The sequence below is a fragment of the Podarcis muralis genome, chromosome 11, assembly GCF_964188315.1.
Source record: "Podarcis muralis chromosome 11, rPodMur119.hap1.1, whole genome shotgun sequence".
NCBI classification, from domain to species: domain Eukaryota; kingdom Metazoa; phylum Chordata; class Lepidosauria; order Squamata; family Lacertidae; genus Podarcis; species Podarcis muralis.
In genome coordinates, this window is record NC_135665.1 from 729,411 (window position 1) to 744,184 (window position 14,774).

The 14,774-nt window shown below is 47.3% G+C and overlaps 1 protein-coding gene across 5 annotated transcripts in view; it reads right to left on the reverse strand.

Moving 5' to 3' along the window:
• The window catches only part of DOCK8 (dedicator of cytokinesis 8), a 222,054-nt gene that overhangs the window by 28,548 nt on the left and 178,732 nt on the right, over positions 1-14,774 (reverse strand). For all 5 annotated transcript variants that reach the window (XM_028748429.2, XM_077935898.1, XM_077935899.1 and 2 more), the window contains 4 exons: positions 7,854-7,950; positions 6,467-6,601; positions 3,712-3,864; positions 767-925 (listed from right to left, as the gene is read on the reverse strand). In XM_028748429.2, coding sequence (XP_028604262.2) covers positions 767-925; positions 3,712-3,864; positions 6,467-6,601; positions 7,854-7,950 — 544 coding nt within the window. The remainder of the gene's footprint in view (positions 1-766; positions 926-3,711; positions 3,865-6,466; positions 6,602-7,853; positions 7,951-14,774) is intronic.

Here is a 14,774-nt window from a genome sequence, read left to right on the forward strand (position 1 = left end):
TCGTAATATTTTTTCTGAAGTGTTCAATTTGTGACAATTATGAAATTTGGGGAGTGGGCAACAACTAGATAATGTGGTAGATCTGCAAGTAAACACAACTACCATCCTTAAGGTTTCAGAACTGAATGATTCACTACACCAAGGATGTCAGAAAGCAAAGACTCAGCAAAGTTAATGCCATTATCCATCAGAGCCTTTTGCCACAACTAGATTCTGGTTGGGTAGATCTTTCAATGTTCAGTGCTGGTTCTTTGCTCTCCTCCTCCTTACCATTGTTGCCACCCTGCCTCTCCCTCTGAGACAATCCACAGAGGATGAGACATGCAGAGTTTTCAAGGACTTCTGGTTTGGCTGTGTCCCGAAACAGATCACTCGGAGATGAGCGCCATTGGGGGGGGGTGCTGGGGTGACGCGAGGGCAAAGCACACCCCAATATGCTCAAGAGGGTGTCTTGAGCCCGAAAGAGAAAGCAGCGGTGGCGCAAAAAGGCACAAAGGGTTGGCAGTGAGCCCACATTGGGAGCATGGGTCTTGGTAGGTTGCCAGAGAATGTTGACCTCTGATAATGGGTCCTGCTTCTTCTCCCTTGGGCTGGGAGCAAGACACAAAATGGTTTTCCAGGTGGTTCTGGTAGCTCTGTATGATCAGCTTTCCTTCCGTCTGTCCTCCCTCACATGAATGCCAGCTGATTTTTGTAAGCATACAAATAATTAACTTTTGTCCAGTAACCTACTCAAATTTTGCACTAAAGTAGCAAAATGCCTTACCTGTCCCGGCAAGAGAGTTGGCTGCATGTCTACATCTTCCTCTGCATATGCCAAAATAGTTCGTAAAGACTTTCTGAGATACTCCTCGTTAAAATCTGATGCTTTACCAACCAGAGAAGCCAATGACATTGTCACTTGCATTTTGACTCTTGCAAAGTTCTTTTAAAAAAACAGAAAAGGGAGTGTCAGATTGTACAAATGAAATGTATTGTACTGATTTTCCGTCAGCTGATTTTTGTTTGCATGAAATTTAAACCTCCCTTTGGCTTAGACAGAATTTGTTATAATGGATTAAGTAAGCCCCACTAAAATAAATGGGATTTCCTTCCAAATATCATGGCATTATGAAAGCTACTCTTAGTTCATTTTGTGGAACAAATAAAATTCAGTTTCATAGGCACTGGTAATCTCACAAATTTTTTTAAAAAGTTTTTATTTATTTTCATGGTACAGAAGATAAATTTTGTGAAAACAATTGTTACAACATTAAACAACAAATAACTTGTCCTGATGAAATTACAGACTTTTATCATGCCATGTGTTAAAGTTTCATTTGATTACTCTAAGAGTCTGAACAATTTATGTATTCAATAAAAGTTTGTTATATGTTATAAAAAGATTGTGGATTGTGTTTGCCCTTTGCTGCTCTCACCTGGCATGCTATTGACCATACTCTGTCATACCAAGAGCCATACTTTTGGCCATACTTTGTTATACCAAGAATCAATGTTCAGCCCAACACCAGTTTTCCAACATCTGGCTATCATACAGGCGGTAGTCAATAGAAAGGCTAAGAGGTCATCTTCAGGATAATCATGAGCAGATGGGATCCTAAGCCCAAGTACTGCTGGTGCAGGGGACATTTCAATTGTTTTGTTGTATATCAAGCTTGTTTCTTTAAAGACAGCATTCCAGAAAGATTTGATTATGTCACAACCCCACATATGTAAATATGCACCTTTGACTGCACATTCCCTCCAACAATTGGGATTGACTTCCTTACATATTCAGGATAGCCTGCAGAAGTTTTAATGAGGCTTCCCTTATTTTTGCAGAAACTCACTGATTTATTCTGAGCTTCCCAAAGTAAGAGTGAGTTTAATAAACCAGAACAAATAAGAAATGTACAAATCTGTCAGTTTTGATTTTTCTCAGTTTCTCATTCTTAAATTAAGTTTGCCACATTTTCCTATCAGTTTCATATCAGTTTACAGTTTGATTTTCTTCTAATCTAATATACATATTTTAATGTAATTTCCCCAAATATACCCATTTTTGCAAAGCAAATTCCTCTAATATGCAGTTTTGTTCATTACTTTCACAAATGCATGTATCTTTTTCTCCTCACGCATGCATATTTGTATGCATTAATTGACTGGATAACTGCATTGAAACATTTGGCAAGTGTGAATTTCAAGGGATAGCTGTGTTTCAACTATCATATAGTTTCAGAAAGTGCAGATTAGGAAGGTTTCCCTTTAAATGCAAACTGAATTGAATCTTTTCCTCCTTCCATAATCAATAGTAATAACAAGTTAAAATGAGGTTACATCATTAAAATGTTACTTCTTCTCAAACCAAAGGCTACTAGACTATTATTCTCCCTTCCTGTAATGGTTGGGTCTCTCCCACAGAAGCGAGTCAACTCCGGCAGTAATTAACTCAAGTTTATTGCTCAAGACACACAAATCACTCTGGAACTCAGTCACTCAGTGACTGCTTCCAAATTAGCTGTTGCCAAGTCTGAGTTCCGCCCCTTCCTGGTCCCACATTTAAAGCCCCACTTTCGCTTCCTTACCTGTTCACACCTCTCATTAATTCTTGTGCACATCATCAGATGGGCTACTTCCAGTGGCCCTCCCTCTGAGTCCGAGCTTAAACTGTCAGTCTTCCCCCTTGAACTCCCCCCTTCCTTCTTCTTGTTCTCGGAGCTCAGGCTTCTACTGCTACTAGACTGCTCCTCCTGCCTAATTACCTCCTCCTGTCCCCCTCTGTCAGCAATGGGATGCAGCTGACACTCTCCTATCTTCTTTCAATTACAGGTTCCAGTTTACTCTTAACGGTTTGCATGCATACTGTTTTTAATGTATCATATAGTTCCATATTATGGGATTCAGAGTTACAAATCCTGTACATGAAGGCCAAAAAACTTGGGCCAGTGCAGCCTCATCATATATGGTATCCCTCAAACTGCATAGAGCTGCACAGTGTAGCATGGCCAGGCCATTTTCGGCTAGAAGGAAATAGCTTCTACTAATACAGTGGTGCCCCGCAAGACGAACGCCTCGCAAGACGGAAAACCCGCTAGACGAAAGGGTTTTCCGTTTTGGAGGCGCTTCGCAAAACGAATTTCCCTATGGGCTTGCTTTGCAAGACGAAAAAATCTTGCGAGTCCCCGAGGGTTTTTTCCGCTTCCCCCCCCCCTTTTCCTAAGCCGCTAAGTCGCTTATCAGCTGATCACGAAAAGCCGCTAGACCGCTGTAGCGCTAATCCGCTAAGCTGTCAATGGGCTTGCTTCGCAAGACAAAAAAACCGCTAGACGAAGAGAATCGCGGAACGGATTCTTTTCGTCTTGCGAGGCACCACTGTATAAAGTAATTATATCAGGCAAACAGACAATGAAGTAGAATATACAGTGGTACCTTGGGTTAAGAACTTAATTCATTCCGGAGGTCTGTTCTTAACCTGAAACTGTTCTTAACCTGAAGCACCACTTTAGCTAATGGGGCCTCCTGCTGCTGCTGCACCGCCGCTGCACGATTTCTGTTCTCATCCTGAAGCAAAGTTCTTAACCCGAGGTACTATTTCTGGGTTAGCGGAGTCTGTAACCTGAAGCGTATGTAATGTGAGGTACCACTGTAATGTAATTATTCTGTGGGAAAACAAAATAAATGCAAACACTGAATCTGTGATTTAGGCTGTGAGTATCTAAGGAAGTATCTTACACTTATGCAGCTGAAGCTGTATCTCATAAGGAGGTAAAGAGTAGCACAGGCTTGAATCCGAGTGGTATCCATGCTGCTGCTGCAGTGCTGAAGGAGTCTTTGACACAGGTCAGCACACTGCTCCACTTCCTCTTCAAAGAACAACTCTCCAAACTAAAGGAAGCAGAAGAAAAGACTGTAAGATGGTGTCACCATAAGAGCTTTAAAATGACCAGGTAGTAGCGAGAGGGTTTTTTAAAAAGTTGCCTCTGTGCCTTCTGAGACAAGGGGTGCCTCACCCAGGGGTTCAGAACCTGTGGTCCTCCAGATGTTGGTGGATTAGCCCTACAGACCAGCCCTAGAGACCATGGCCTTTAGTGAGGGAAGATTGGAATTGGAGTCCAATGGAAGGTAACCCTGTATGGTGACCTGTGCCAGGAAAGTGACAAGGGCAGTGCAACCGTATTGATTCTCCATCTCTTCTGAAAGAAGTTCAGTGTCACAACAAGGGAGAGGACCCTTTTAGAGGCAGCCCTTCATTTAAAGAATGTTCTCCTCAGAGATGCTTGCCTGACACCATCTTTGATATCATTTAAGAACAAAGCAAAAACTTTTCTGTATCAGAAGATGTTTGAATGCTGATGTTATTACTCTTGGGAATGGCTGCAGTACTTAGTTTATTTTGTGATAATCATGTCATGGTTGTGGAAGATTTTGGTGTATGATGGTTTTGATGGCTTCACCAAATTCACTACTTAATCAATTTAACTTGATATTTAATGTATTTTTTTATAAAAAATGAAAATTACATTAAATATCAAGTTAAATTAATTAACATTTTTTGTATTGCTCATTGCCTTGAGATGTCTCAGTATAAAGCAATTCATAAATTTTATTAGATCTAATCTAATGATATAGGAACATCAAGTCAGCAGTGATGACTGCCAGTTTTGAATTCTTCATGTTCTGCAGCAGCAAGAAGAATTCATCAGTCCAGATTACGGTTCCAAAGAGGCACCACAACATCAGACGCTGTACAAACACAGCACACATCAGATATAACCCCCTTGGCCAGGCAGTTCTACTGAAATACATTATATATAATGCACAGCAAGATGCTGTGACAAGCTGGAAGCTTGAGAAGGGAGGAGGAGCTACTCCTTATACTTCTTTCTTCTTCTAAGAGATGTGTTGCATGTTGTGAGTGCATGACATTCTGAAAAAATGTTTTTAATTACAGAACAGTTTCATAAATACAATAAAACAAAAAATGATTCTGATAAGCTAGCATGTGGGAGAGCTCAGCTGGCAGAGCATGCGACTCTCAATCTCAGGGTAATGGGCTTGAGCCCCACACTGGGCAAATGATTCCTGCATTGCAGGGAGTTAGACCACATAGTCCTCATGGTCCCTTCCAACTCTACTGTTCTATCACAAAGAAGACAGGTAAGAATGAACGTTTGTACAATAGGAACACCCACCATCCCTTATTGCTGTAAACTGGTAAGACAATTCCACTATATCAGATATTCCGTTTGCTTATTTCTCTGGCTATCCTAACATTGCTGAAATTCTTTGGATTTCATTGTCAAAGGAAATTTACAATGATATTTACAATGGTAGTATAAAGCACAGTGTCAAGTCATTTTGTCTAGAAGACAGATTTCTTCAATGGTACAGTAATTTTAATTGCAAGAGAGATTGGACAGATAACATGAAATAAGAGCTTAATCATGAATTTCAAAACAACTAATGGCACTGCTCTGTAACTTGTTAACCAAGTCACATTTCAGGCAACACTGGCTCTTATTTAGAAAGGCTATCCTGAGATTTTACATTTACATTTACACCTATACAATATATTTCTTAAGAACCACCCTGATGGATCAGACCAAAGGCCAACTACTCTTAGATCTTTACCACAGGGGCCAATGAGATGCCTCCAGCAAGTTCTCAAGCAGGGCACGAGGGCAAGAGCCCATCTCATACTGTTTTACCAACCCAACTGGTACGAAGAAATATGTTGCCTCTGATTCTGGAGGTCGCATATGGCCATCACAGTCATCAACAGCTGAATCTGGTGGCACTATGTGAATATGTGCTTCCTTTGGTCTGTCCTGAACCTCCCACTATTCAGTTTCACTGGATGACAACATTTCCTAGTATTATTCTCTATCACATATACTTTTATAAGTCTTTAACATGTCCCTCCTTCCTCTTCTTTTCCCTAAGCTAAGAAGGTTGTATCCTTTCCACAAAGCTGAGCTGCTCCATCCAATGACCTTTTTCTACAACACTGGGTATGTACAATTTCTTCAGAGGTTTATTCCTAACAATAAAACATTTGCAGGATGGTAAATGTAGCTAATGAGGTCTGTCTCCTGAACTTCACCTTGATGACAACTAAGCAAGCCATTACATAAAATGTTGCCCAGGTTTGTATTCTGGTATTTCTTTCTTTCTGAGGATGGATCACAAGGCCTGTCTTTCTCTGCTATTTTAAAATTTAAAGAAATCTAAGTAATAACCCATCAATCTTATTCTATCTCATTTTCTGCCATGTGTACCACCAGCAACTCAAACTCTGAAAACAGAAGTCTCTACTCACTGAGTTATCAAATGCATGTACAATTTTGTGAAAAGGTTACCTTGAGGGCTCTTGCACAGGGATAACAGTGCAATGTTTTGAGGGGATCACAAGGGGTTTGAACTTCAATAATGTGCCCTTCAGGATCCTAACAAAGAACCTGATAACATAAGTAAGCCAAGTACTTACCTTGACAATTAATGCTCGGAGAGTAGCAAAGCAATGAGTCAAGTAGGTTGTGCTCTGATCACAGGTCAAAGAATTTACAAGGACTTTCAACACACCTCCCAAGACATTATCTCTGCAATCCATAGCTGAAGTCGCCTACATCACAGAAGAGGATTCTTAAAAAACAGAGTTTATGCTATACTAGTGCCAGTCTTGACACAATAAGATAGCCCTAAGCAATAGACAGAAATTACCTTGATGCTTTTCACAGTAGAGGGGAGAATGCCCCTTCCGATCGTCAGGAGGAGGGGGGGTTGCGGGATCACGACCCGCCCACACTCGCAGGGAGGCAGGGATTCCCCCAATTAACATCCCCTGTGGCGCCAGCCAATCGGCTGGCGGCAGGGGCGGGCCTTAGTAAGGCCACTTAAGGTCGGGGCAGCCCTTGGCTCGCCCCTTTTTACCCCTGGAGTTGACGCGGTTTCCCACCCACCCGCCCTTTAGGTTTTGCCACTGACCTTGCTATGGGCTTCGGCTGGTCGCCGCAAGGGGCCTGGTAGGAGTTTTTCCATTTGGCTAATTGGCTGGTTTTGTGAGCCACTTGGTTTTTTCGCCTACCTCGTAGCAAATCGTCACAACTCCCTCGGTTTTGGCGGTAGGCATTGGCCGGGGTATTGTCATGCAGATGAGGTTGGGGGGGAGGAACGCCATCACCTCCCCCAATGCTTGAAGGGTAGTTCGTTAAAGGACTCCGAGGGGCGACGCCTCGTCCGAAACCTATGGAGGCTAGGGCCTAAAGCGCGCCCCCGAGCGGTAACCCCTCGGGGAGCGCCTAGGGATATGCATCTCGGGTGGCTCCCCCTGTTGGTGTTTAACCCTTCCCGGTTAGACCGGATAGTCGGTTAGGGGCCAATGCCTAAAGCCAATACCCTTCTTTCCTGTAATCAATAAAGTTGTGGCCATTTTCGCCCATTAACCTAAAACTCTGTGTCCGTTGTCTTCATTTATTCCACCTGTGGGGGGGAGGGAATAGCCACGCAAGGCATATAGCTACAAAAGATTTGTTAAGAGTGTATTCACGTACAGGGTTTTTCAAGCATTACATTCAATGAGTGTAATGATCTAAGACCCAGAAGTCAATGGGACTTGAGGAGACCTGTGTAGTACTCTCTGTGGACTCTCCTGAACAGCAAACTGAAAGATGCAATTTCATGTTATCTGAAAGTATAGGGTGGTAGGAATAGCATGAAAACAATTTACTCTTAACAATTGGGCACTAAGCAAAGAATCATTTTTAAAATTTCGACATATAGCAATTAAATATACCATGTACTACAACAAAAACAGAGGCAGAAAGAAAGCCTCCCTTTCCAAGGGTAGAGGAATTTGTATGCAGCCAGTTTCTCACCTGGATGATGTTCTCTTGCATGTCTAGGATAATCAGATTAGCTTCTGTGGCTAGGTTCCCACTAACCAACACTTCTTGGTCAATCTCAGCTTTTGTTCTAGGAGCATGACAAATCAAGTTACCAAATTAATTCATTAATCAAATCGCCTCTTACTTTAGCGTACTAGGCTTTAGAAACAGGACCTACAGTAACCCTGAAACTGCAATGCTGGGTCTACTTTTAGTTTATCATCAGAAATATTTATCTTCTTTGTTTCTCTTTTATTCGGCTCAGATGCTGTGATCCATGGTTAAACAAGTTTAACAGAATTAGTTAAACCCTTTCATTATAAGGATTGAGGCAGCTGCATTTGGTGGTAGATGCTAGTGACACTGACATGGTGGAAGACAATTTGGTGTATGCCAGCCTGTCCAGCACCCCTTAAATTTGCTGCCATTAGGTACATGACATGGGTGGGATATTGTAAGGCTTGGGTCTCTCCCACACAAACGAGACGGCTCTGGCAGTTAATTAATACGGATTTATTGGCACTTTTTTTTTAATAATAATTTTTATGAATTTTTCCATTTTAAGAATCCAATCAAATCACATTAAACATTCCAAATTATACAAATACATATCATAAAGTCCAAATATTTTGCCAAATTATAATTTTTTTTATTGGGGGTTCCCATGCTTCGAGGTCAGTGGGGTCCAATCATCTCATATTTCTACTGCTTTAAATGTCCACAAGTCCCTTCTTTAAATCTTCTTGTTATTATCCTTCTTCTTTAATAGCCTCTGAGTTCATTCCACAGGCAAGCTGAAACGAGCATTATTATGCCTCCGTGTGAACTTTGTGATGACTATCCCCCCCCTTTTTTGCAGCTGGTAAGTCTTTTGTTTGCAGTATATCCTCGCGCGCTGGTATTTATGCCGAATCCATCCGAAAGTTCTTCTCGGGTGGCAGGCGCCATCTTTTCTCAGTTCCGATGAAATAGAGTCTAGGCGTTTGCTCGTTAATTTTCTCAGAAAAGTTGCACCAAACATTAGTGTTTCCAGGCAAGGTTTGCCAAATCGAACTTGAAATACAGATATAATAACAAAGTAAAAGCTCGCCTCCCCCTATGACTATCAATCTCTGCAACATAGTCTGTCTCATAATGACGGATCCCGATTAAATAGTGCGTCACAAGAGAGTCTTTTTATCTTCTTCCAAATATTTCGAAAATCAAAGGCTTTAGTTAATATTTTTATTTCCACAGAGTTTATTTTCCAATCTCACTTGCTAAAGGTAGTATGACGGTTCTTCTGGGGGGGATTTGTTAGGTAGTGTCAGGGGCTCAGGAGCAGAGGGACAGGGAAGGGAGGAATTAGAGACCGAGGGGGAGGAATCCGAGGGGGAAGTGAGCGATGAGAGCCGCCCGAGGTCTCTAAGTCTCTCCAGCGAATCGGAGGATTCACAGAAAGGGGCTCCCGTGGTCAGAGCTAGGGGGTTGCCAGAGGGAACACCTCAGGAAGGAGGGGCCAGAGGGGACTCAGAGAGCAGCAGCTGGAAATCGGGACCAGCTTCCCCACCGGAGAGCAGTAGGGGGGAGGAGTCCCAGGCATCGGCATCAGGCAGCTTTCCGTCAGCGGAAGGACATGAGTCAGGGTTAGCCACGCCTGCATCAGAGAGCGAGGAAACGGTCAAAAGGAAGGTCGGAGGCAGCGCGCGCGCGCCAAGTTCAAATGTACAAGAGGGTGGCGCAATGAGCAGCCCGGAGAGGGAGCCAGGTCCTAAAGCCCGCCGAAGGGAGGGGGAAGAGTCCGAGGGGTCCGCCTCCGAAGCGTCCAGGAAGGAAGGGACCCAGGGGGGTGGTAGGACCCAGAGGCGGAAGGAGAGACGGAAAAGGTGGAGTAAGGCTAGAGTCTTAAGCTGGTGTACAGGGGGCGGAGACTCAGACGGAGCTTCGCCGGTCTAGTGTCTAGACGTAGAGACGCACGCTAGGGTTTGAAAATGGATAATGTACTTCAATAAAGACTTTTGTATATTACCGCTGGCTAGCGTGGGTCCTCTGTGAGCTGGGACCTGGAGGCAGTCTCTGACAGTAAACTCCGTCTCCAATTTCATCAGTTTTCTTCACCGAAGGAGTCGCTGCGTGAGTATACGCAGCGCGGGAAGGAGACTGGTGCCTCGCGAGCTCACAAGAGTCAGGCGAAATGACTACCGAACAGCAAATAGCTGCCTTGCAAAATGCGGTGACACAACTCAATGCAGAGGTAATCGCATCCAGGAAGAGAGAAGATGAAGCGGCTGCTGCCTGCAGAGATCTCCAAGCCAGGTTGGAAGTGCTTGCGAAGCAGGGGCAACCGGGACCCAGATCCGAGGGGATTGGGTTGGGGAAGAGAGGAGGCAGCCTTGTATCTCAGTTCGATGGGAATTTACAGCAGTACCCCAATTTCCGAGCAGACGTACAGTTTGCGCTGAAACTGCTGGAAAAAGACTTTAGAGATGAGCAAGAGAAGGTGGGGTTTATCTTGTCCCATTTGCAAGGGGACGCGAAAGCATGGCTGCGCAATCTGTGGAGAGATAAGGATCCAGCGCTCCGAAATGCAGATGCATTCATTAAAGCAATGGATTCCTGCTTTTTATCAAACATAGACATTGACATTGCCCGGAAGGACATATTTGGGCTAAGACAAGGGAAAGCCAGCGTAAGGCAGTTTCATTCCCGCTTTTTTGCATTGGTCAACGTCCTGGGTTGGAATAAGGATTCTCCGCCTGTTAGAGACCTCTTTTGGGAGGGATTGAACCCGCAGGTCAAGGATGAGATCGCAAGGGGGGAGAGACCCAAAAGCACTCAGCAAGTGGTTGAAAGAGCGCTAAGGATTGGGGTGAGGCAGGAAGAACGCCCATGGAGCAAAGAAGAAGGGTGTTGGGGACGCACACCAGCGAGAGGGCCCCCCCTCTTGCCCAGGGATGTCGCGCGTGCGCAGTCCACGCCTCCACAGGGAGGGGGCGAAGAGCCGATGGAGATTGGCGGTGCTAGGGCTCACTCAGCAACCGGAGCCTTAACACCGGGAGCAGTCAAAACGAAGCCGCCTAGAGGGAACAGGAAGTGCTATATCTGCGACAGTGGACAGCACATGGCGAAAGAGTGTCCCCAGAGGCTCCACAAGCACACTGCAGCTTCATTGACAGTAATGGAAGCAAATCAGCAGAGAGGACCACAGCAGGGAAACGACGGAGTCTGGCTGGAAACGGAGGCACTGGGGCCCAGCCAGACGAGTCAGTGAAGAAGTCCCCAGAGATGTTGCAGCCCACAGACCCCCTCCCGCCCAAACCAGTGGTGCAGCTCACCGCATCGCTCCAGCTGCCCAATGGACTCACCTTAGAAGTGCCTATTACGATTGACTCTGGCAGTAATGCGGACTTTATAGGACTGGAGTTTATTCAGCAACACAACATAGCGCTACTGCCAGCCACGCTGCCCCTGAAGGTGGTCACAGTAGATGGCAGGGAACTGCTGGGGGGGGCAGGTGGTACAGCAGACACCACCTATGGTGATGCAAATTGGGAATCACCGGGAAGTCATCAGCTTCAATGTCACCCAATTGTCGGACACGCCCGTAGTTTTGGGCATGAGTTGGCTGCACAGGCACAGCCCAGCATTGGCTTGGTACCAACGCCAACTGACTTTTGGCTCCTCCTACTGTGCGGAACATTGCATCCTACCTAGCCCAGAAGGGGAAGAGGATGACCCGCAGCTACATTTGGGCACGCTGCAAGCAGTGCCTCTCAAGTATGCGGAATTTTTGGAGGTATTCTGTGAGAAGGAGGCGGACAAGCTACCTCCGCACAGACCCTATGACTGCAAGATTGACCTCCTGCCGGGGGCGACGCTGCCAACCGGGAAACTGTATTCCATGTCTGAGGATGAACTGCAGGAACTCAGGGAGTTCATAGATCACAATTTGAAGCGCGGGTTCATCCGGGAGTCGAAAGCGGTGGGAGGCAGCCCAGTATTCTTTGTGAAGAAGCGGGATACGCCCCAAAAAAGACTGGTGGTGGACTATAGAATTTTGAACTCGAAAACCAAGCCCTCGGCCTTCCCCATGCCCAAGATAGACGACCTGCTCGCGACGGTGAGGAAAGGACGCGTTTTTACCAAGTTGGATCTGCGAGGGGCGTACAACCTGATTCGCATGCGGGAGGGCGACGAGTGGAAGACGGCCATGTTCACGCCGCTGGGCACCTACGAATACAGAGTTATGCCCTTCGGATTACAAAATGGCTCTCACTGTTTTCAAGCCTTCATGCATCACGTGTTGGCGGGACTCCTTTACAAGAAGTGCGTATGCTTCCTGGACGACATCCTGATATTTTCTGAGTCGCGAGAGGCGCACGAGAGGGATGTCAGGGAAGTTCTGCAGAGACTGAAGGAGCACAGGCTGTACGCCAAGCTGGAGAAGTGCCAGTTCGACATGACGGAGGTGGATTTCCTGGGCTACAAACTGTCGGACAAGGGGCTCGCCATGGACAGCGCCAAGGTTCGCTCAGTATTGGACTGGAAAAGCCCGCGCAATCGGAAGGAAGTCCAGCGGTTTGTCGGCTTTGCCAACTTTTACCGCAAGTTCATCAAGGGGTTCGCTATGCAGACGGCGGCCATCACCGACACGCTCAGCTCCAAGAAGAAGAAATTCATCTGGACGGAGCAAGCGGAGCAGTCCTTTCAGAAACTCAAGCGCCTCTTCGCGTCCGAAGAGCAGCTGCTGCATGTGAATCCCAGCAGACCGATGAGGGTGGAGACAGACACCTCAGACAGAGCCGTGGGAGCCGTCCTGTTGCAACAAGACCAGCAGGGGGACTGGAGGCCGTGCGCCTTGTACTCGAGGAAGCTCAGCAAGTCGGAGCAGAACTACACCATCTGGGACAGGGAGTTGCTAGCCATCCATGCAGCGTTCAAGGCATGGCGGCACTTCCTTATCGGAGCCAGACACACAGTGCAGGTCCGCACGGACCACAAGAATCTAGAGTACTGGCGCACGGCGAGGTTCCTGAACCAGAGGCACATTAGATGGGCGGAGTTCTTCGCGGACTTCGACTTCAAGATAGAGTACATCCCGGGCGACAACAACGTAATGGCGGATGCATTGTCCAGAAAGCCGCAATACCTCGAGGAGGCGGCACCGTCGGCGGCCAAGCACATTTTCGCACCGGAAGCGTGGGCATGCGCTTCGGCAACCGTGGACCTGGACGCCGTACGTCAAGCGCTGCAGGAGGACCCCTTCGCACGAGCCAAGATGGAGGAGGTGCACAAAGGCACGGCGAAGGACGACGAGTTCCAGATAAGAGACGGGTTACTCATCCGCAAGGGAGCGCTCTACGTGCCGGGAGACGACCTCCGCGCAAGGGTACTGCAGCAGCTACACGACGCTCCCACCGCCGGGCACTTTGGCAAAGAAAAGACGGTAGAATTAGTGGCCAGAGACTTTTGGTGGCCCAAGATGCGGGGGGAAGTAGCGGATTACGTCTCGAGATGCGACACCTGCCAGAGGGCCAAGTCAGTTCACAAACCGCCGGCGGGACTGCTGGAACCGCTGCAGACACCATTGGAACCGTGGGAGAGGGTGGCCCTGGACTTTGTCACGGACCTGCCCAGTTCGAGGGGAAAGACAGCAGTGCTAGTGGTGGTGGACATGTTTACCAAAATGGCACACTTCATTCCGTGTGCGAAGGTGGCCACGGCGGAACAGACCGCCAAACTGTTCATAGACCACGTGTTTAAAGTCCACGGTCTGCCACGGTCTATTCTCTCCGACCGGGGGCGACAGTTCATCTTGAACTTCTGGCAGAAGCTGATGGGCATCCTGAACGTCAAGATCAACCTAGCGTCGGCGAGACACCCACAGACCAACGGGCAAGCGGAGAGGGTCAACGCCATCATGCAGCAGTACCTGAGATGCTACGCCAATCAGCAGCCTACGACATGGGTAGACTACCTGCCCCTCGCAGAGTTCGCTTACAACAATACGAAGCACGTGTCGACAGGGGTGACGCCGTTCTTCGCCAACAACAGGAGGCATCCCAGAACCTTCCCGGGTTTAGAGACAGTGGGGGAGGGGGAGCCACAGGCAGTGGAAGCCTTAGCGTCGGAGTTGCAGGAAGTCCACGAACAGCTCAGGAGGCAGTTAGAACTAGCAAAGCACGCATACAAACTGCAGGCTGACAGACACAGAAGAGTTGGGGAAGACATACAGGTGGGAGACTGGGTCTGGTTAGCAGCGCAAGCAGTGCCGACCAGATCGTTAGCGAAGAAGAAGCTAGGGCATAAGCAGCTAGGGCCTTACCAAGTCCAGGCACAGGTCAATCCAGTGGCCTTCCGGTTAGCACTTCCGGAGGGTTCCAGAATGCATCCGGTGTTCCATAGATCGGTGCTCACGCCCTACAAAGCACCTCATAGATTTCAGGAGCCAAGCACAGCACCAGACCCGCTAAGAGAAGGGCCCAGAAAGGGAGGGTCGCCAAGAGGGGGCACATCAACGAGGTCACAGAGATTTTAGACTCGAGATGGGGGGAAGAGGGAGTAGAATATCTCCTAGCCAGAGAGGGTACCCCGGCCAGTGCCAACAGTTGGGTGCCGGACTATGCCTTGGAGGAGCCTCTGCTCAAGGAAGAATTTCATGCCCTCTTCCCACACAGGCCCATGCCAGCCGAGTATTTCGACGACTGGCTCTTCACACCCACACTTTCAGCCAGCACGTTCCAGGGGTTCGCCTCGGACGAGGAACCGGCACCAGACACACGCTCCCCGGAGGGCTCACCCTCGGGGTCTGCCTCAGACCGCTCTTATTGGTGGGACGATCGACCAGAGGAGCAGTGGCGCAGGAAGTGGCTGGGGGGTCCTTGGCAGACATCGCCCTCAGAGGGGAACGGGGGCGAGACGGACATGGACGTG